Source organism: Rhodnius prolixus, unplaced genomic scaffold, assembly GCF_049639745.1.
Source record: "Rhodnius prolixus isolate KJV_2025 unplaced genomic scaffold, Rpr scaffold_36, whole genome shotgun sequence".
Classification (NCBI taxonomy): domain Eukaryota; kingdom Metazoa; phylum Arthropoda; class Insecta; order Hemiptera; family Reduviidae; genus Rhodnius; species Rhodnius prolixus.
The window spans coordinates 479,012-503,502 of NW_027411639.1; the positions used below are offsets into that span (position 1 = coordinate 479,012).

The 24,491-nt window shown below is 33.5% G+C and overlaps 1 protein-coding gene across 11 annotated transcripts in view; it reads left to right on the forward strand.

Moving 5' to 3' along the window:
• Positions 1-24,491, forward strand: part of LOC141462335 (suppressor of lurcher protein 1-like) — a 418,108-nt gene that overhangs the window by 183,829 nt on the left and 209,788 nt on the right. For all 11 annotated transcript variants that reach the window (XM_074144106.1, XM_074144108.1, XM_074144104.1 and 8 more), the window contains 2 exons: positions 1,861-1,920; positions 15,951-16,147. In XM_074144106.1, coding sequence (XP_074000207.1) covers positions 1,861-1,920; positions 15,951-16,147 — 257 coding nt within the window. The remainder of the gene's footprint in view (positions 1-1,860; positions 1,921-15,950; positions 16,148-24,491) is intronic.

Genomic DNA, 24,491 nt, shown 5'->3' on the forward strand with positions numbered 1-24,491 from the left:
TGAGGATGTCAGTTCTGTGTCCTTCCCGTAAGTGCATAAACCTTAAAAATATAAGGGAATTTGATTATATTTTCAAGGAAAATTGATTTTTAGGATCTTACCTGGTTTTTTCCGTTCGAATTACAACATATTAAACTACATTATTTTATTTTTAAATTTATTTATTATTTAGTTTCATAATTATTTATAAAACCTCATACACCAAATTTTTTAGCTGTAGGGACTTATTTCTCTTTACAGTCGCTTCAGATTGATAAACGAACATTGAATACTGAAAAAAATTGAAAGCTTTCATTTAAATTTCATTTTGTTTTTATAATATTTCGTTCCTTTATGGGATCACCGATAAATAAATAAAAGATATATTATTTTTTTTATTTGAAATATTAAATTGAAAAAATATGAAAAGAAACTGAAGCAAATCTTCTATCACAGTACTTTCATTTACGATATTTCATTCAAATAATAAAGTTTTTTATTATTTTCCCGTTTTATTCAGTCACTTATTACTAAGGAACGGATTTTTATGTATTTAAAAATGCCAAATATTTAATTAAAATATGCATTTATTTTCGTCAATTATGTGGAAAATATGTGATTTTCTTAAAATATTTTCTGGAATATTTAAGTAAAATGGACATTTTTTTTTATGAAAATGGAATTTTTTTTTTTGAGGGGGGGGGCAAGTTATAATTATTTATACAAGAAAAGAACATTTTTACAATTTATAATAATTTATTAGGAACAAAATAATTTGTTTTTACAAGTTATAATGATTTATACAACAAATAACATTTTTACTATTTATAAAAAGATGTGTTAAATTTTCAATTTTGAAAACTTCACTCTTCGAAATTGTTTGCAACCACATGAAATTTCAAATGTTGGAACGTAAAGTGACGACGATCTGGGCGTAAGATGGACTTGTAACGACTAAAAGATCGTTCAACATCTACAGATGTTATAGGTGCCTTGCTGAAAGAAGTTATCTCGTTGGTTGTAAAGGGTACACGATGTTCTGAGGTGACTTCTGTTCCACTGATAATAACAGAAATCTGGCAGATGGTCTCCCACCCTTTGTTCTTGCTCAGTACTTCTACCAGTTTTGATCTGATCAGATCTCCCTTACTCCCAGGTATTCCTTCCACCTTTTCGATGACTTTTTTAACGTTGGACACGTTTTCTGTCAGTCGAACATTTTGGGACTCAAGTTGGGTAATGGCTTATGCAAGAAATACGCAATTGTCAGAAATGAATGCAAGGTCGTTCCTTAAATTAGGTTTCTCGAATAAAGACTTGGCTGTATTTATCGCTACTGCTTCGTCTTCGAGATGTGAAAGGACATTCTTGATTTTATTGTAGTTTTCGTAGTAATACTGAGCTGCTTCCAGCCAAGTACCTCATCTTGTCAATATTGGTTCTGGTGGAAGGCACAAGTCTGGATAGAGATCTTTTAGCATTTTAATGCGACTTGGTGCTTTTAAGAACACTTTTTTAACCACTGTGAATTCACAGCCCTACAGTCTGTGGTTCACAGTTCCTGTCAACCACCTCCCAATTATGAAAATATGCCCAAAATGAAAAATATGTACATATTTTGATTAAATATGTAGAAATATTTATTTATTTTAATCAAATATGTATAAATATGCGATAACATCCAAATATGTGGAAATATGTGAAATAAAAGTAGACTCAAACGGCTTAAAAAGTGTCAGTATGAATACTTCTAGTTGAAAAACGTCTGTAAATTGCCTAGAAAAAAAATATGTAAATACATACGAATCCGTTCCCTACTTATTACATAAAAATCTGTGCTAAGAGTTTATTATTTACAATATATGTTATAAATGTTGACAGAGAAGGAGGACAAGTAAGGCTGATATTTGAGGAATTTGATCTACAAAGAGGGGATATCAGGTGAGAAATAATTATCTTTAAAATTATAATTCTTATGTCCTTATTCTCACCCCACTCCTATTGCAGCTTAAATTTTTATTTTATAAAAATACAGAGCTTACAGAAAAGAAGCTGGTAGAACAAATATCTGATAATGAATAAAAAAAGTTAGAAGTTCCTAGTTCCTAGCAAACGTTTAACTACTGTTTGATAAAGTATACCTAGTTTGTCAAACTGTGAGTTAACTGTTCTGTATACTCATAGTAGCCAGTCTCCGTTTAACCAAAGGATGTACAACCTATTTGAAGTTAGAGGGCCAGTAAATGTTAACAAGTGTTGATGAAGTGCTTGCTACTATCCCATTCTGTGATATAGTTTATAAGCTTGAAGTCATTAATTATGTAGGCGCGCGAAGACGCCTACACCCAGAAGCGGAAATGCGAGAGTTTTAGAGAGGGTTAATCTCTAGTGCCCTTAGTGCGTAAGCTCCACCACCTCGACAAGGTTGGACACCAAGTGGGGGTCAAGGCCTGAAGGGGCCAGGGTCATAAAGAGGGCAAACAATAGACACCGAGACAACCCCAGCAGATGTAGATAGAGAAAAACTGATGCTGAAGAGAAGTGTAATGTAAAGGATACAGGAAAGCGGTTGTTGCTCCTTCTTCTTGCCGATGAACGAGATGCACAGTAGCCTAGAAAGAAGAGAAATTAGAACACAGCAAAGGTTATAAGATGCGAGGCTACAGAAGTTTGGCGGGAACCAAAACGCGGGAAAAGCATGGCGCGAAAATTTAAAAGGAGGGTGCGCCGTGAAAAGATGAGTTCGACTGAACAAATTATTATTTTGTTATTGATTATTAAATAAATTATTTCGTACCTTACTGATTAATTACTGAAATAGGTTTTTTTTAATGTAAAAATTACAGAATAGTACAAAAAATAATACTCGTAAAGCCGCGGTATAAAAACTTCTAGATGGGAATCTGACGACAAACGATGAGCTTAATTAAAAAATAAAAATACTACAATAAAATTCAATTATAATCTAGGAGTATCTTTATTAAGAAATGCAGGGCTCTCATAGATAGGTTACTTTCGCAAGGGAAGCAAGTTGTACTGCAGTGGATCCCGAGTCATGTTGGACTCCAGGGCAATGAAGAAGCTGACAGATTGGCAAAAGAGGGGGCGAATCAAGTTCAGTTCAAGGCCCCGCTGACGCTTAGAACTGCTAAGAGAGAGATCCGGCTCCGATTTCGATCAAAGATGGCCGAAGAACAAAGGGGAAAAGCACAAGGGAAGCAGTGGGAGGTGCTTGAAAATATCAAAGGAAGACTCCCCACCGATCTGCCTAGATCAACAGCTGTGGCATGCTTTAGATTATTGACGGGGCATGATTACCTTCAGAAGCATCTCCACCGAATTGGCATTAAGGACAACAGTATCTGTGTGCTTTGTGGTGTGTTGGGAGCATGCCCACGGACCCACACAAAAAAAAATAGTATTTTATATTGGGCTGCCAGACGTCGCATGGCCGTAGTAGCCATTGACCGTGAAGGCGTAGGGTAAAAAAAAAAAAAAAAAAAAAAAATCTAGGAGTATGAAATACTTAAAGTTGGAGTGACAGAGTTAGAGAATATTTTGTAACCAAGAAAACAGTAAAATTATTCCGCTTAAATGATCCATTATTATTACTAAACTTTGGCGGATCCAACTTTAGCTGATTGTATGTTCAAACAAGCTACAGTGTGTATTCTCTACAAGTTTGTTAAATCAGACTGTTTGTTGCATTGAAGTACAGTCAACCTCTCGTTGTTTGTTAGTGTTGTCATTGTAAATATTGTTGTATGTTAAGCAAGAAAAACAAAACCAGTAATAAATTATTTAAATATTTATATTAATTGAGGAAAATAAAAGTACTTATAATTGTATGTTGCATATTTTAGAAGGTATGTAGTAAGCTTGGAATGTAAAAAATTGTAATATCTCATTTAAGCTTTACCGTGGGTCCAAAATAAATAAAAAAAATATTAAAGACAGAGGGGAAAAGGCAAGCAGGATTTATTGCTCCTCTCGGCTTTGGAAATATAACAGAGGTGTGCGGCGGACGTGGAAATAATTTATGCTGGCCAGTTAGGTGCCGCTTACTATTTCACAATATTGCTTCATAGATTTTTTGTTTTGTTTACATATTTAATTTTTATAGATATATTTAATTTTATTCATATACGAGGGTCGTTTGAAAAGTCCGTGCAAAAATAAAAACTACTTAATTTTTGGGGGTAAACCTTTTTTATTTTTCAACATAGTCTCCTATTAGGCTTATACACTTCGTCCAACGCTGCTCTAGTTTGTTGATCCCTTCCGAATAATAGGATTTGTCCAAGTCTGAAAAATAGCCATTCGTTTCTGCAATCACCTCCTCGTTTGAATAAAATCTTTTTCCCGCCAGCCATTTCTTCATATTGGGGAACAAATAGTAGTCCGAGGGAGCCAAGTCTGGAGAATAGGGGGGATGTGAAACGAGTTGGAACCCTATTTCCATTAATTTTGCGACCACAACTGCTGAGGTGAGAGCTGGTGCGTTGTCGTGATGGAAAAGGACTTTTTTGTGGGCCAATCGTGGGCGTTTTTCTTGCAGCTCGGTTTTCAAACGGTCCAATAACGATGAATAATATGCACCTGTAATAGTTTTACCCTTTTCCAGATAGTCGATGAGGATTATTCCTTGCGAATCCCAAAAGACAGTCGCCATAATCTTTCCGGCCGAAGGAACGGTCTTCGCCTTTTTTGGCGCAGATTCCCCCTTGGTAACCCATTGTTTAGATTGTTCTTTGGTCTCAGGAGTGTAGTGATGTATCCATGTTTCATCCACAGTGACGAAACGACGCTTAAAGCCCTGCGGATGTTTCTGGAACAGCTGCAAACCGTCCTTGCAACACTTCACACGATTTCGTTTTTGGTCAAGCGTGAGCAATCGCGGCACCCATCTTACGGATAGCTTTGTCATGTCCAAATGTTGATGCAAAATATTATGTACCCGTTCATTCGAGATGCCCACAGCATTAGCAATCTCACGCACCTTCACTCTTCTGTCATCCATCACCATATCATGGATTTTATCAATGATTTCTGGAGTAGTAACCTCAACAGGGCGTCCAGAACGTTCAGCATCACTTGTGCCCATAAGGCCACTCCGAAAATTTTGAAACCACTTATAAACTGTTCTAATCGAAGGTGCAGAGTCACCATAATGTTTATCAAGCTTCTCTTTAGTCTCCTGAGGCGTTTTGTCTTTCATAAAGTAGTGTTCATTTTTTGAAAATCACTCGACTTCCTCGATTCAAACGAATGCCAAACACAAAGAAATAGACCGATCTGGCTGAAACTTGGTGTGTGTTCTTCCAAGAGATGCTACTAACTAAACATAACCTCGATACGCGCCAGTAGTGCTATCTCTCTGACTTTGCACGGACTTTTCAAACGACCCTCGTGTATATATAGGTATATACATTAAATTTTCTTTCTTGGAACCCCCACACTAGACTTAAAAGAACAGAACTAAACAGACTCTTAGACGATAGATCTAAACTCTCTCTGGACAACAAATGACTGATTTATACTTCTATTTTGAAACCCATCTGGGCATATGAAATAGAGTTGTGGGGCTCAACCAAACGCTCCAACCTCCAAAGGATACAATAAATACTAAAATACTTCGAACTATTGTACACTGTGCTTTTTATGCCTCCAACCTGACTACACAAACTGACCTTAACATTCCTTTTGTCACACAAGTTGCTAAAACAAGATACAGAAAACTCCACTTCAACCTGCAATCTCATATAAATCCTCTAGCTCCAAAATCTTTCTTCTAGAACTCTTCCTGACAACCCGACAAGATGCCTTAAGAGACAGTGGCCTCGTGATCTCCTCTCAAGTGAAGAGAGCGACTAATAGCCTATTTTGGAGTGTTACCACTGGGTAACTTCTCCACTCATATACCTCTGTAATTCATAGTTCTGTTATCACTGTTACTTATAGCGCCAACGCACTGATTGTAGCAAAAATAACGCCAAAAAATAAATACATAAGTAAATAAAATAAATTTTCTTACTTTTGATAAGAATTAGAATTGCAATTGTTTCAAATGTTTGAAATTGAATTTATCACCTGATACACACATTTTGAGGTCCCCTAGGGCGCTAAACTTCTGTGTAAGATAGAGTTGTTACATATATGTGAACATTTAGCTCAGATTCGATTGCCTATTCTGATGCGTCCTAGCTGTAACTTAGCAATTAATGTCCTTAAACCGAAAGTATTATTTTAGCGCATGGTTTATTTCACTTCTTCGAGTTGTCCTCAATACAGTGGGTAGCACACTGCCCATCCTTTGCCACACGGCCATCTGAGATTTGAGTCTCGGGTAAGTTTTGTTCTTCGGCAGTGCAGCCAAAAGTAGCTTATTGTGCCGACCTTTTGTTGTGAAAAGTCTCTTTTTTTTTTCTAAGTTACATGGTTTACTCTACAGGGTGAACCATTAAGTTATCTCCATAGGCCTACTGTGTGTAGTACATCTAAAGTGGAGTTCAATGAAGTATTGGCCAACTTCATATTGCCCACTGTTCTTGAGGGACGTCACTTTAATTTTTTTGTCTAGAAACCTTACTTTTTTGCAATAAAAATGTTATTACTCAGAAAGTTTTAGTCCGAATTCGATTCTGATGACACGATTAGAAAGGCAGATAAATTTTCTAAAAATTGACACAATTTGAAGCATAAGTTATTCTCCAAACAGCCTCAATCTTCCTCCGGATGCTGGAAAAATAATAGTAATCGACATTTTCAAGAAAACTCATTCGGCCCTTACGTGATCATTATCAGACCTAGGTGCTGGCACTTTTTATAAAAGTTTCCTTGTTTAATGGGCTTTCAAACGGTATATCATTTTCCAGGATTCCTTTTATATTCGTATGAGAAATTACGTTTGTTTTACAAGAAAACGTGTTCACGAGCACTCAACAGTGTTAGTTATCAAGTTGTTTAATTCGTTGAAAACTCTTTTAGATGGACCAGTAGTCAATTTTTAATTGTAATTTGGAGTAAGTGCGTATGAATTTTTGTTTATAAAAATAGTACTTGTTTAAAATATTTCCTAACATTTTCTCAAATATTTCAGAGAGATCAAAAGTATTTTTTTTTTTAAGTGCAAATACCCTGTATAGTTAAGTATTGTCTCCTTTGGTCTCCACGAAGACAGACATCATAGACAATTTCTCACGATCAGTAGAAATAATAATTTTGATTTTTAATAGAATGAAAAAATTTTTGTAATTAATTTGATTAAAGCCTTGAAGATGATCAGAGTCCCTAGGTCGAAAGCTCGGCACAATAAATTAATATCATGACTGAAATTGACAGTTATTTTTTCATCCTATTGAAACAATGAATCAGTCACCAAAAATAATTAACAGTAATTTTGATTTTTTTTTTTCTTAACCTTCCAGCGGGCGCGCGTATCTCACAGATACAAGCTTAGACTAAAATAATCGCACTTTAGTGACGGAGCGGCGGAGGGTGCTGTCCTTTAAGCAATGCTACTCCCTGATGACTAGTTTCCTTCAGTAAAAATCTTATCTTGTTTGGGGTTGTACATTTCTTTTCAATTGCCGATCCGTGCCTGACATATACTCGCGACCATTCGAGTAAGTTTCCTGACTTATCAATTATTTATATTTTTTCTTTAATACATGTCCATCAAATTGAACTATTTTCAACATTGTTTATAAGAATATTGTTTTCTACTGACAGAAAAAGACATTGTATATCTCAGATACGAGAAGGAAATAACTGCGAACACTTTCAGACAGTCTAGTGGCTGAACATGGTGATGGTAAAATTACACTTATTGGCTTGTAAAAAATAAAAAGTACTGCCGTTTTCTGAGTCTTTTTTTATTTGTTATTTCATTATTAATAATTACAGATTTTATTTAATTAATTTCATTTCTTCTATTGATAGAAAAAATTAAAAATATCAAAGTTTATCTGTAAGATACGCGCGCCCGTTTTTGTAACTTTTTGGCCGCGCCCGCTGGAAGGTTAAATCTAATAAAAGTATTGATTTGGTTAGTGTTAGACAATGTCTTTGATAATTCGATACTTTACTGAAATTTCCGTTTCGCACCAAAAAGTACAAATATACACACCAAATGATTAATTTACCTCTAATGATGGACGAAAGTCTGAAATTAGTCAGAGATACAATAAATACGCTTATTACGACGAATAAAATCAAGGTTATAACAAATTTATTGCTTTACGGTTGTCATATTGAACAATTAGTATCTTTATTACAAATCATAAATACCTTGATAAATCGCTATTAAAGTGGTTATGAGAGGGAACTAGTAAGTGGATGATCTCAAGTTCGAGTTCCGTGTAAACTTTTTTTAATCATATTACAAATTTTTATTATATTGTGTAAGCTTTTCGTCCACGAAACCTAATTTGGTAGTTGGACATTAGGGTCCGCTTGAATTTTTGATTATATTATTCTTTTTCTCCAGATAAGACTGCTTTTGTTTTTATCTTTTCAACGATGGTAACTTTTATGCATTTGTTTACATTTCTTTAAGACTTTACTTTTTCTTTTTTTAACCCAATTACTTAATGAGGCTGTTCAACTTTTTTTTATATTAGATTGGTTTTCTTACATCACAGCCTATTATTAATAAAAATCGTTAACTATAAATAATGTAATGAACAAGTTTTAATGTACCCAAATAATGATCATCACCGTCTTCATCGTAATCGGATATCTAACAGACTGGTAAGCCTATTTATAGCATTAAGAGGGCACGGGTAACAAGTCAAAGTTCTCCCTCAAGGGTATAACAACAAAAGTGAATTTAGCATTTAGGACTGTTCTAATATGATCAGACAGGGACTGTCTGAAATTCAACCACCTTACAGTACATTAAACTAAGTCCAATTTTATTCTAACACAACATCGAATTAAGTGCACTTATTTATTTATCAATTGAATCTTTCAACATTTACCAAATTATCTTCTGGTTTTCCTCAAAATGAGTTCTTGATTGAAAGAGGTTTTCAGTTTTGTTAATCTAATTCCGTCAAAATAATAATAACAGCCTTTATTAACAAATATAGAGTGTACGCAAGTATTTTAGTTTTAATCCCAATTTTAAATGTTTACAAATATAGGTAAGTAATCGCCTATTTTTTCAGGCGGGGCTTAACGTCCAACTACATTTAACCATTTAATGAAATCCAAGGCCAAGACCGGGAATCGAACCCAGTACCACAATGCATATTAGCTTTGCAGGCCTCGCCTCTTAACCCGCTCGGCTACTGTGGCGCCACTCCACCTTTTGGCTAAGATCAAAGTGTAGTATCTGTTCTTATCAGCTTAATCTGTTTACAAATATATAAATGTATATTAATTCAAATATTTAAGTATTTACAAAGAAACCAAAAACTAAACGAAAAGAATTAGCCTGAATAAAATCTTAAAACATAAATAAATTAATCAACTTAACATAAACCTACAGTTTAAAAAGTTAACTAAGTCCAAGGTACACATTAAACGTCAAATACTTCGGCTCGTATTTCTGCCATTAAGAAACAATCAAAAAAACGTGTATTAAATTCAAATATGTATAAAAATTTTAATCACTTGAGTAATATTGCTACATTAAATTTTCATTAATATTGATTAGAATTTATTAAATGTCACAGACATAAGAGTGCATGACAACTAAAAAGGAGGTTTTGCAATATACTTCATATAAAATTTATAATATTTATGTTTTATAGTGAACGAGTAAAAACTTTTCAAAATTAAATGTTTTTCAATGTTAGACTTTTACGTGCAGATTTTGACGATCAACTACCGGACAGTATAAATATTTTTTGATATGTTTAATAAGACAGGAAGTTAGTATTATTGAATGTAAATAATTCCAAAAATGCAATGGGATTTGAAGAAAACGGTAAAATGTCATCAATTCATACTTAAAAAGGGTAAATGATGCCATAGGAGCTCGCTGCACGTTCTTGGTGAAAAGGTATATTCTGATTGGAAGAAACAGCCAGCCAATCAGAAGTAGTAGAGCTGGCCTTTATATTGCCCAGTAGGATTCCTGTATCGCATTGGCTAAGTTGAAATTGGGGAAAATGGAGATCAGTTTTGCGATATTTGATTGGCTGGTACCTACCACCAATCAGTGATAACCTTTCCTGGTAGATGTCACGGCTAGCTCCATCACGTACATGTTCTACTGGTCTTAAAAGAGAATTTTACTTCAATTTTGGATAGGAATTTTGACAAATAACGTAACTTCGTAGGTTTTTGTGAGTTATTTCGTTTATTTTATTCCTAAACATTTCCAATAGACCAAGGCTAAGTTAAATCGTAAGTTTTTATTTATTTTTAAAGATACATTTAACAAAATTAATAAGTTTTACGTTGAATTTAAATATTTAACTTCGAAAAACATTTCACGCGCTGTAGAACTAATGAACTGAACATGTTTTTGTCATGTATGAAGAACGAGAACAAGAACTTTTTTTTGTAAATGCCGTTTTTGCCTATTTTTAGTGATGTTTTTCTCTAAAACTATTGTAATTATTAAAAAAATTACATTTGTAAAGAAGGAGTGGCTGTATTAAAGAATATTCTTTAATTTTATCTCTTACAGGAAAAGAGCAAATCTTTTCAATGTTGGGCGTTTTTAACTTTACGCTCTTTCTTGCATTTGTTGACGATCAACCCTTGTACAACTAACTGACCTACCAGAGAGTTTTAATAACTCTTTAAACGAATACTTGCACACAAAAATAAAAATAAATTAACAAAGCACAAAATAATTGGTAACTAGGCCCATCTTAGGATAAATGCCTCTACTTTTGTTTTGAGCTGCTCTGGTCCATAGTAGAATTAATCCTGATCATCCTTCATATCAAGAACTGCCTTCCTCTTTACCTAGTCCTGTCGACCGGGATCCATTCTATTAATCTCCTCGCCCAGTTACCTTCTCTCATTCTGACCACGTGTCCTAATCAGTTCTATTTAAGCACTAAAGCAGCTTTCATTAATTTCCTAATATTTCTAATTTTTTGAGCTCTTTGAGTTCCTAACATGCTCCTTTTCATCACAGTAACTTGAAGAAGACACTTAGCTCTCCTGATCAAGGTCCAGACTTACATTCCACAAAGAAAGGAGGTGAGGATGCATGCCTGAAATACGCGGCTTTTTAGGTGTATGCTCATTTTACTTTTAAATACAAATTTGAATGCCGGTATAGATAAGTTCATATCTTAAAAGAATATTTTTTAAAATATTTTTTTTGTTTGTTTTATTTAAGTTTACTTATTCGTTAATATCGTTCCAGGATTGTCCCGTTACTGTGCCATTACAAATTTCCATACAGCCACTCAAATGAAATTTGCGTTTGACAGTTTTTTTTTAGTTTGTACGGTTTGTTATTTAGTTTTTTCAGTAATTTATACTATAATTTATTATTATTATACATTTTCAGAAACATTTGTTTTTAATGTATAGTTCTGTAACAGGAATGTAACTGAAGTTGAAGTAAACGTGAAAAGTTTTTTTTAAAAAAAAAGGTATATATTTCTCACCAGATATTTTGCTCATCCTTGCGACGCGCTTTATCATTTTCAGAAGTGTACTTTGAAGAAACAAGTTATTCATTTATTCATAGCGCCATATTTTTTACAGATCCAACATCGTGCTCTTCATTTTTTTCCCCCCATCGTGTGTAATCCAATGCAGGATTCCTTTTCTTCAGAAATTCCTCGTTTTATCATCGTAGTGGTGCAGTGGACTTCCTTTACTTGTTTTCCTCATCAGTTTTGTCTTAAAAGTGCTGTAGTCGTATAACAGCGGATTGGAAGCACTGGGCACGCGACCCATTTTGGGCCTTTGGAGTACTTTAACTGCGCTCATAGTCTCTGTAAATTGTTTTAGATAAATAGATTTTAAAAGCGTTTGAAGCACTGAAATTCGTCGTCCGTTATTTTATCTCGATCTTTTAAATTTCGATTGATTATTAATTTATAACTCGATCAAAATACTTAGTTTCTGTTTACTGCAGTTAGTGGGATGGCTTAGAAATTGTGTTATTCATGCTTGTATTTTGGCATATTATTTTTAGGGTCATTCATTCATTCATTCATTCATTCATTCATTCATTCATTCATTCATTATTCATAATTCTATTTATATCATCACGATGCCTTTTGTTTTTATATTATTATTTCTTACTCTAACTTGTTGGTAATTATGTTTAGATTATTATTAGCGACTATTGTTTTTTCATAATCGACTACTTCACCTGGGTGTAAGCCCGCCGGGTATTGCGGCTTTTTACTAAGTAGGTATAATGTTCTCGACAAGCGCAAACATTTGATGACCAGAATAATGCAGATGTTTGCGGTAAAGGTTTCTTCTAACACACTGACTCATTATCACTCATCGTACTTTCTCTTTAAAACGTCTTTATTCCTGGAACAAACGCTAATATTGGTGTAATGATAGGAATCAAGAAGGATCGCATAAGGCCTTGTTCCTCCATTCTAACAATATCACTCGGTAAAGTTTTTCTTTTCTTCGCGACAACTAACTCTGACAATATTTGTCTGTCACAAGTCGACTCCTATTCGAGTGGCCGTTTAATTTCTTTAAGATTACGAGCGAAGGATCTGTCTTAGGTTAGATTGGTCTTAGGTCTTTATCTTTATGTTGGGATATTTCTTTAATCATACCATTTAATGAAAACTTTGTGGTTGCAATTACGGTTACTATTAAGGTAATGACGGATTCGAGGCCACCCGTTGACAATTAAGAAGTATATCGTTGTTTTATTATATACGCAAAATGCTCCATTTAAATTAATATGGAAAATTAGAGAGGCGAGAGAATATATTTTAAGTACTAATATAAAATCTAAAAACTAGAGTACTGGTCAGTGTTAAGGGATGTTAGTTCAGGTCTGCAGGTCAAAACACATGTCTTTACATCGGATCAGATGTCAGTACGTCACCTAATCCAGGGCTAAGTTGTTTGCTAGAATGGGGTTCCTGTGCAATATGCGCCTTCTCTTATTTATAGACCAACTAGAGAATGTTTTGAGCCGTTGTTAAAATAAAGAGAGGTAGATTTGCTTCTGTCACCAAAAATGTTTACAATGTAATTGTTCAGAAATATAGAAAAATGCGTGATGTAGTGGATTAAATCTGTTGATTTCAACCATCATAACAACAATATTGTTGACAATATATTATTATTGTTGATAATATTGTTGACAATATATTATTATTGTTGATAATATATATTATCCTGGCTTGAGATCCTTACACATGATCAATAAAATAATTATGTACCTAATTATTCTAAAAAGGAAGCCTTGATTTCAATTAACGAATCGGAACTTTATTGAATTATTTGTTAATTAAAAATATCAGTTATAAATTAAGCTAATGGTGTTAGCTGCCAACGCAAAAATAATAATAATAAAATGATTAGCATATACTGGATTCCAACGCGGAGAACCCGGGTTCGAATCCAGCTGCTGGCATTTAGATTTTTTCTTCTTCCTAGGAGCTTATTACAGCTCACTGTCCGGTGATTCCATCCGTAGAACGTGTTCGCTGGATGCCTATTCTGTTCTATTATTTCTTCTTTTGACTGTACATTGACGTAACGAATCCTGTCTCTTCAGGTCTTCCTCTCTATCTTCCACAGTTACCTGTATTTTACTTTTGAGCTTCTTTGTCCATGTCCAGGACTCTGATGACCAAGTGAATATTGGCAGAAATATCGACCTATAGACCAGACAACTTCGTACTCTTTAAGGAAATTTGTCATTAAGGAACCCCTTCCTTACCGCGATGAACAACTACCAAATAGCACCCGTTCTTTCCTTGATCTCCTCATCTCCTAGGTACTTGAACTTCATAACCTGGCCCATCTTTTCTTCTCCTTTTCTAACCATCCCTCTTTATCTTAATTAAGTGAACTTAAATTAAAAAGACACTAAAATCTAATTTATAATTGTTGCCTAATAATACATTCAAACAAACAATTGTTTTATATTATGTTAAAAGTTATAAAAGTATTAATTATTAATAATATCCATTCGTTTATATTTCCACGATGTTATACTTTTTAAGTACCTTTTGTGGTATACCACTATTTGAGCTCAAGGAAAGAAAAAAGTCACGTGACTAAACTAAATAAAACAACCATATCTACTCACTGTTCAGTGTTGGAATGAAGTTGTACTAAAAGTATTTTGTTAAGACCATTGTTATGAGAAATTATTGCGGACAGGGATTACATACAGCCCTTAACACACGTATACGTATAATATGTATGATTTTGTAAGCCTTGCTAAGAGAAAATAGAAGTTTGCAATGAATACTGAATGTTCTTATTATTTGTTTAAAGTTTTCTTTTATTAGTCGGCTGAACCTGGTTTTCAGTCGCTGATCTAGTTTTTAATACTATTTTATTTATGATCTTACATTTAAAGATTAGCTGGGGTATCATTAATGTTGAAACTTAAAAACCCTCGCTAGCTGATATCAGCATCCTTGACTAATTTTCGCGGGGAACCTTGAAAATGGTTATCTGGTGTCAAGCCTTTCCTGTAAGTTGGAATTAAATAATAAGTACGTTGCACAAAGTTACCTGGGGATCATCATCAAAAATGGCCAACTTTTTGCTTAGTCTTTAGTCTTTTATGTGTAAGTCCACCACCTTGGCGATGGAAGTTCGTACTTCTCATAAACACTTGAATTTCACATAATTTTGTTATAATGTTCCAAATAAAAATAATGTTTATGTTTTGTACTATACAAACAAGAAGTGTTGGCCCTTTGTGCGTGAAATGGTTGCCATTGTGGATCAGGTAAATCATGATAACAATCTAAGGCTGTGGATTCAGTGGACTCAAAGGGTAGGGGAACTGTAAAACAAAAGTCAATTAAAAAAAACAACTTTTTGTGAATATTTGATTAAAGTTCAAAATACATCTTACTGTTGAATGCAATCTTTCTGCCAGCTTTTGGATCTTTTGCTATTTAACTTCTTTTTTGTTTGGGATCCTGTTATCCAATTTCAATTTCTGGTAAATTTATTATCTCCAGCCAGGAACCCAAACAAATTCTATTCGTGCGGACTAAAGGGTAGATTTAAAAGAAGTTTGAAATCATCAAGTTCTTTTTTTTTTTAAAAAAAAAAAAACTTTCTGTGGTTTGGTAGTAAACGTTGAAGGTTCTAGTTAGGATATACTCTGCTGCAACTCCTGATAACTTCAAAAGGCTTATAAGCCACAGTAGGTTGGAGAGTCGTAAGTTAGAGGTAACCATTTTAAACCACTCTACCAACTTGTTTTTATTTGGGTACAAGAATTTCTAATTGTCCATTTAATTGTACTCCTTTCAGCACAATGTTATCCCTTAATTTTTCTAAAGATGGCACCCAAAATTAGGAAGTGGCAAAACTTCTAGAGAGATTTACCCTGGCACTAAATGGGATATCCCCCGTAACTATACAAATTAACATTTTCTGGGACCAGGGACCTTTCCTTCGGCACATGTCGCTTGGATTGGGTTGAGCTTGAATTCACGCTCAAACTTAAAAAGAAAAGAGCATTGCTTTGGATTAATCCATCTTAAAGCAGCAAACCTGTGCTGGCTTTCATTACTAGAGCTTTTTAAGTAGGGATTTTTCTTCAAAACGTATCGAGGCTCTGGTTTGATTTTGCAGACACTATGGCAATGATATGGAGGATGTTTGGGAATATCTCCCTCTTTCTAAACCTATGAGTTATTGGTAAAACAAAATATGCCGATAGACAAGTAATTTCGAATTATTTGAATTCTTTCGGTAATATAATATAATAACCGAGAGAATTAAAAAAAAAAAGATTGCTTTATATTTGTTTTAATTGTCTAAAATCTCTAATTAATAAATCATTTAATCAATATTTATTTTTTTTGCAGCTGTTTACTACGAGAGGATGTTGTTCGAGTACATGATGGTACTGGACCGCTGTCTCCTGTAATCAAATTCCTATGCAACCAAGGAGCCAACACTGAGGTAATATCTACCAAGGAATCTCTCTTCATTGAGTTTACCTCTACTTCTATATGGCCCGGCCATGGTTTTAAAGCTGTATACCATTTTGTACATAAAGCAGGTAACTTAAATTGTTTTTAAAAATGATAATAATTACAGTGACTTAGGGTACGTTTACAACGGAGCTGTGAGTATAGATGATAGCAGAGATGATAACTGATAGAGTAAAATATAATCGCTGATTAGTGTGCACAACATGTCGAGTAGTGAAGAAGAGTTTTTATGTTCAGCAGCAACAAAAAGGTATATTTTAAAGAAAAAACGCTTTAGAAAATATCACGTACATCCCACAAATAAAAAACAAGTACTTTGGGTGAATTTCACCATTTATATAAGGAACTTAGAAATTATCCGGATCGTTTTTTTGAATATGTGAGGATGGGTCCACCCACATTCGACTATATTTTAGAAAAAATAAGGTCAAAATTAAGAAAACTTTGGAAAAATTGTCATGGAAATCCTATAACCATAGAAGAAAAACTACTGATTACTCTTAGGTAAGTAATGGTTTTATTGAGAAAAACAAATACACATGAAAATAAATGTAAGCACGATTTAAAAAACAAAATATTGTTTAAAAGTAAATAATAAAATAATAACCAAAAATAATGAGTAAAGACAGCACTAAATAATTTTTCTACGTCCATTTTGAAGCTCCGATACTGGAGTTCAGCTAGCAGAAAAATGAAAAATTCAATTCTATCATCTATGCTCGTTTATAGCAGCGAGTATGAGTCACTAGTCGCAGCTTCGTTGTGCACGCTCACATAAGAATGTACTAGGTTTTTCTTTAAGCGCTGATGCCTCACTGCTACCATCTCCGCTATTATCTATGCTCACAGCTCCGTTGTGAACGTACCCTTAGAGTTATCTTTATTTCTGGTTTTAATCAATTATATGAGCCCATTGCTGCAACTTTTTTAGGCACAAGGCTTTAATTTAAGTGAAAATAATATTAGAAACGAATAAGAACGAAATTAATGAAAAAAAATATAAATATTGCTCTTCAAAATTCCAAACAATGACAAGAGTCAACAACAGCATGTAACCATGCAATTATACTCTTACTGGTTCGCAGGAATCAGTCGCTGTTTGTTTTTTAATTAAAATCAATGAAATATTAAAAAAGTAATTACTTTATCTTCAAAAATTGATAAACATTAGAAATTAATAGAATGAATACTGTTAATTGTGTTATACTTTACTACAATGCAAGAAGTAAAATGTATTACTTAATTTGTTTTATATATATGTACTGGCTGTAATTAATTTGCAGATGAGCTATAAACGGTTTTATTGTACTTTGCGGTTTTTATTAAATAAAGCCGGGACAAAATAATCCATGGTTGGGACCGTATCTTTGGAATGGATCAAAACGGACCTATGGTAACTTAAAAACCACTTTCATTAAACAGATATACCCAGGTATTCCTGATCCAGCAGTTTCGTTAGCTTTTGTGATGGAACCTAGACTATTGCAAGGAATAGTCTATCGAAAAGGATAGTGGAAATGAGTTTTTTTTTGCGTTTATTTTTGCTACAATCAGCGCGTTGGCGCTATAAGTAACAGCAGTAAGAACAAATAACAGAAGAATACGAGTGGAGAAGTTACCCAGCGGTAACACTCCAAAATAGACTATTAGTCGCTCTCTTCACTTGTAAGAAGATCACGAGGCCACCGTCTCTTAAGGCGTCTTGTCCGGGTTGTCAGGAAGAGTTCTAGAAGAAAGATTTTGAGCTAGAGGATTTATATGAGATTGCAGGCTGAAGTGGAGTTTTCTGTATCTTGTTTTAGCAACTTGTGTGACAAAAGGAATGTTAAGGTCAGTGTGTATAGTCAGATTGGAGACATAAAATGGAGCGTGTACAATAGTTCGAAGTATTTTAGATTGTAGAGATTGAATCCTTTGGAGATTGGAGCGTTTGGTTGAACCCCACAGCCCTAGGAAATGAGGGTAGATTTGAATATTGTGTAGTTTTTAATGTCACTAACTTAACGAAAGGTAAATAACGCATAGAGTGCGCTGATAGAATTGTCAAATAATAATGATTCTTGGGGAACCGATCAGTTAGAGAGAGACAGCTTTTAGGCTGGTCACAATATTCCTTGTCATTGTTTGCATGAAACTTCGCCCTTCTACTGACCTTCCTTACTTAATTACAATTCGCTGCAACAGTCCTTTAGAGTAGGACCTGGACTTCTTCAATAAGTTTTCTCCAATCATTGCTGTCTGCAGCCTTAAAGCGGCCATCTTCTCATTCCTACCCGATGGAGGATCTTCTTCTACGTTGTCCAACCATTTAAGTCGAGGACCCCATCGAATTCTTGCGCTTTCTGGTTTTTTATTTAATAATTTTTGAAGAAACCTCTCCACGTATCGGGCGACTATACCTTGCTCTCCAAAAATTTCTAAGGCCGAATCTAATTACTGAATTCTATCCGAGACCCCAAAGATCTTTTCATTTTTTTTTTTTTTTCTGAACACCCGTTTCGCATATATTGCAATAGGTTTGATGGTTTTGTAGTCTTGCGGATAGATCAACAAAACCTCAGAATCACACCTTGCATTTAATAAATTCTGTTGAATTTTTGTTCTTCACTTTACGCTTACACTTCACTAGTCATTATTGTTTGGGGATTTTGATAGAAATGTTGCCAGGGAAGTTTACAATCAGTAAAATTAATCTTACGTCATTCTCTCTTCACTATGATAGAAATACAATAGAATGAAATACGTCAACAGCAAGCATCTGTTTATCACCACAATAGATCTAATGGCTCACTGTGTTGTGTCTTACAGCGCAGATGTACTTTCAAAAGCTATCTGTTCAGTCTGAAAAACTAAACAGCAATATTTGAAAAGCAAAATTCCCTTCTCTTTCATTTAAAAACCATTCACTATAATTTTCTAAATTTGATCAATTTAGCTCAAAAATTGTTTCTAAATCTATTATGAGCCTGGCTGTTCACTGCCCCAATCGTGATTTTAATTTTTATCTTATTGTAGGCCTCTCTTTTAAATATTTCGCTTTATGAGTGTGCATGTGATTATTCCTTTTCCGGTATTTAAAATTCAGCTTTACAATTTAATTTTACCTTTCTTTTACATACTTTTTTCTCTTTGAATTATTTCGTATTTGGACAACCTCTTTGTTTTCTTTCCCATTATAGTTTGAAATATTTATTTCTGTTGTAACAGTTCAAATAACAAAGAAAGATCTAACGCACCAATCCTCCTTTTTAGAATCAAATTCCTGTGCTGAAAAGAAAATAAAAAATTCGTGAAATCAAGGTTGAAGCCGCCATGAAAATTCATTTTTTTTTTCAATGTAAGTTTGAAAACTTTCAGAAACAAAAAGAAAAATATTGAAAATATTAGTCCAATAGGAAGAAAGATTATTGTCTATTTCTTTCATAACTTTTTTGTTTATTTTGTGCCAAGCTTTCGGACCTGTGTCATCTTCAGAGGATGTGGATCATATTATCCAGCGACTAATTATTAATTTTATAGTAACAGATACATTATTCCTTATCGTTTTTTTGTCAAGTGTGCATAAATGCTCTGGTAAACAGTTCTAGTAGTAATTTATCTGATTAATACTCTAACTCAGTGGTCGCCAAACAGTCGATCGCGAGCTACCGGTAGCTCACGGCCACAAACAAAATCCTCCCCAGCACCTCAGCAATAACCAAGAATACGTTGAAATTCTTTCAGACTTAAGACAACAATTCGATCAACGATTCCAAGATTTTAAAAGCATATTGATTGTGGCACAATTCGTCAACTCTCCTATTGTAGAGATCGATGCAGAAGATTTCTCAGCTTGTGTTGTAAAACATTTGGGTGGAGATCAGGCTGCAGTTGAAATGGAATTTGTCGATTTTCAAAAATTATCTGTCTCTAAGAACCCTTTCTACCACTGCAAATATTTGGCCTCTAGTCCCCCAAAGAAAAATATCCAATTGTAATTCAAGTTGCATTGAGGTTGAAAGCTACGTTCAGCTCTACCTACTCGTGTGAAGCATCTTTTTCAAGTATGAAGTTCATAAAAAGCAAATATAGAAACAGACTGACCGATGAACATTTGGACAACTGCATCAGAATGGCTGCTACAACATACTCTCCAAACATCAAGAAAATACTTGATGACCAAAAACAGTTCCACTCCTCTCATTGAAATGTACATTTTAACTTTTTGTTACACTTACGAGAACACCGTTCATTTTGTAGGTTACTATTTTTATTTTTGAAGAAAAAATTCATTTAGAATACCTTGCTTATCATAACAGTGCTACATATTTTTCCTCTCCATTTTGTTTTTCATTACAAAAACAAATACTGCTTGAAAGTAATTTTTATTACAATATTTTTTTTTTTCTATATCTTGGGTTTAAACTACACCATGCCAATTTTCACGGGCATTTTCGTCTGTTGGTTATTTCTTTAGAATATTTTTGGTAGGTAAGATATGTATTTAAATGAACCATTTTTATAGTACACAAAAAAAAAAAGAAAAAAATAGAAGTCTGTATAAAATGTTCCTTGCGGGCTGGTGTTGGTCCTACATTACCCCAAAGTTTATGCTGAATTTTTCCAAACCCTTGTAATATATTATAACATATTGCTGGCCAGAAACTTTCCCTTAAGTTATTTTAGTTTTGTTGAAGAAACAAAATATATTTATTTCGGGAATAGTGTGATTGTTCTAAGCAAAATATTTCTAAGCTATCCCTGAATACAGTCTATTTCTTTTACATTTTGTTTTGAATAAAGCTTCATTTTATCTGGAAACACTGGATATTGTTTCTTTGAATAGTTAGATCAAATAGAACAGACAATGCAAATAGATGTATCGATAAGGAAGTTCAGAAGCAGCAAGGAGGTTCTCTCGACTTGGCACTGCTATCTAGTACATTGATTGCATTAAAATTGGTTGATAATGAAGTAGTAAAATCCATAACCTTAATTTACTTGCGGCAGTACTACTGAGAACTTCAAATTGGCAGATTAAAGCATTGTACTCATTGTTATTATTTTTTGTTTATAGTAGAAATCGGACACAGAAGTCTAAAGCTTAACCATACGGCAGACGTTCTTCATGAGAGCTGGAGGCTCTTATAAGAGTTATAGAGTGTGTTCGCTGGGTCTGGTTTAAACTTCGAAAGACTCTGTTCTGATCTAGTAAGGTTTTGGCAGTTTAGTGATGCTCTCAAACTGGGCGTAGAAGTCTATGACGTTAAAGGTATCTCTCACGAAGCTTTAGGGTTTGCTTGTGATTCATTGGGCTTATGGATAATGCTCTCAGCTATTGTTTATTAACTAAGGAATGATACAATAGATCTGCTTTTTGGGCCTTAATAATGTTTGTAGGCCTTAGGTTTCATGCTCCATCATTATTTATGTATTCTAAAATTTGACCACCTGGCACTGCTTTTTAAACTTAAGCAGAATCACTTTCAATTTGAGCGTTCCTTATATGTATTTTTTCTTTCTTTTTGTCAGTCCAGTCTGAAAATACGGAAAATCACGAAAAGTTTAAAAATACTGAAATATCATCCGAACGATAGATTATTCGGGAAATTTTCGCCACATTTTCAGTTGCATTTGAACCGTAGGATTGATTCCCCACTGAGATTTCCACCGAAGTTCACATTGACTGTCTGAAAACGGGGTCTTCATTATTTATTTTCTACCCAACATAAATTCAAAATTATGATATAATCAAAGATATTCCTCTTGCATCAATAAAAAATAGTTTAAAAATTATTTTTAATAAAATAAATTAGTATTTTGAAGATTTTTTAAAAGTTGTTCTTTTGATTGCTAGCATTTACTTAATATTTAATTTTGATTCCCATCGAAGAATGGATTTTTTACACTTACTTTACACATCTTACTGTAAATTCTTTGATTAATAATAATACAATTATTTAAACCTTCATCATTAAAATGCAATTATTAAAACAAGAAGTTTTATTTATTTATTTATTTTAAATACCAACAGATCTACAATTTACAATAGAAAATTGCATTGAGAAAGTGTGCAGTTCTAATTCTAATCCGGTCTTCAGACACGTTAGTAACCTGGGTGCCGGGGAATATTATCTTAAATTAAATGGCCCCATTCAAAAAATTAGGGTGATCTTGCAGTTACGACTAAGCGGGACTGAGAGAATACATTTTTATATAAATGGTCATTCTTACTTCATCGATGCCACATTATTGTGCACTGTCTGCAACCTACATGAGCTGGAGACGTTAGAACACATCCTCTTGAAATGCCCTATTTATACACCTGTCAGGAGCCATTACCTATCCAAATACATCCAAGGCGAAGTTGATTGTAATACACTAATTGATGTTTTGCAGGTGGACAGTCTTCGGAAGTTGAATGACATCTTCTGTTACATTGCGAGCGTCATAAGGCTGAGGTCCTTCGCGCTCGACGAATGAAGTTATTTTTATGTTCCATATTTTTTATTACTTTAATTTTTGGTTATTCGTTGGCTGCGAACGATCTTGCTTTCTTGGCGCCGCTGTTGTGGAGTGTCTTTTGACTTTGGGAGCTGCCCTCTGGCTGGATTTTCCGTTTGGGGGTTGACTGAGGCAGACTATTTTTCACTGTACCTTTAATTAACTACAGGTTATTTTGGGTTTATTGAATTGCTACTAATTTAAAACATTGAAATATTTGATTTAAATATTATTTAATTAAAGTATTTGTATTATTATTTAAAATATTAAAATTATGTTTAATCTAGTTTCGTCTGGTGATATTTAATTGGCTTTGTATAACTAATTTTGAGTTCAATTAATTTTTTATTTTGTTTTTAAACAAATTATGTTATATGTTATTTGAAATTGTACCCTACTCCTTGCTACAAGGAATTTCCTTATAAGCAATAAAGTTTATTATTATTATTATTATTATTATTATTATAGAAAATTGCCAAGAGCGCTTTAAAAATTTATTTCTCTTTAAAGCCATGAGCGACTTAATTAAATATTGCCTATGGTTTATTGCTATTGCTGGTTGTGCCAAGTATAGATTTCTGCCATCTATGGACACCAGTAGGAACCAATCTCAGTACTTTAAGTTGCTGCAATCTAGCGGCTAAATTTGTAGTTACTTTTCATTCTGCTCACAATACTGCGTTTTAACAATAGGATCAAACTTCAAATTCAGAAGAATATCTTTAAACTTTATCAGTTTGCATAATGTGTAACTCACTGTAAATTATACATTTCACTGTAGTAGTGCTCTTTATTAAATATTTTTAAGAAAAACGGATTTTTTTATATATGGTTTATTATTTTGTTTTTAATCTAAAAAAGTTCTTAAATCAACTATTCTTTTATTTCATGTAATCCAATAATCTTTTCGTTTTAATTTGGGCGCTGCTCAAGGCCATGGTGTTCATTCAGTGTTTAAATGAAACATTTTCTCTTTTTACAGAAAATATTGTCCGTCAACGAGATATTGAGCTGTAAGAGGATCCTATTCAGAGAAAATTTAAGAGCAACTGATCTTATACCCGGGATCCTCCCGTGTGGGAATTTTGTGCACTAAGTACTGAGATAATCCCTAATCTCAGAAAACATGACAGCGGTTTGAAAAAATGTTTCAAAATTGAGGGGGCAGTAGTGCTATAAAATTAAATTATTAATTTAGAAATAGCAAAAAATTATGGATTATATTTAATATCAAAGAAATGCTATACTGTTTGTTAAAAAATTCTTACAGCTCACTGCCTGTAGTTTGTCACAAACAACACTGTCAATTGGTGTCACTTTTGGTGTGCTGGCAAAGCATTAAGGCTTCTAGTGCCAACGATCTCTGACAGAGACGTGCCTTTAAACAATTGAAATTATAATTAGACAATTTTCTGAGATATTTTTTTTTTTCTTTAACACCATCACCGGACATGAGCTGTTGTGACTCCTGGGAAAGAAGTCTAAGGGTAATGAGTTTGGTTTTGAACTCACTTTGGTTCAGATCAGAAAATACTGGAAAAAAAGATCAAGTACTTCAAAATCATTTACCTAAATAAAATTGATTTCTGTATTCAACTTTCATCAAAAAGTTGGATTATTATTGATATCTTGTTTTTCTTAAAATGAAATGTGCTTTCAGAACTTAAATTAAAATCACATTCTCAATTTATTTTTAAGTATTTTATTCTTTTATTATTTATTGAAAATGTTTTCAAGATTTACCTCCAGTTCTTTGCTGAGCCAATATCTGTTAAAGTTAAAATATTACCAAACTCTACCGTTCATACCAGTAAGAGTGTACTGAATTTAAACTAAAAAAAAAGGACCAAAATATCAAATAATTTATTAATTATATAAATTTATTAAAATTACTTTGATGTAGTATATAATGTGTAAGATGATTGTTTG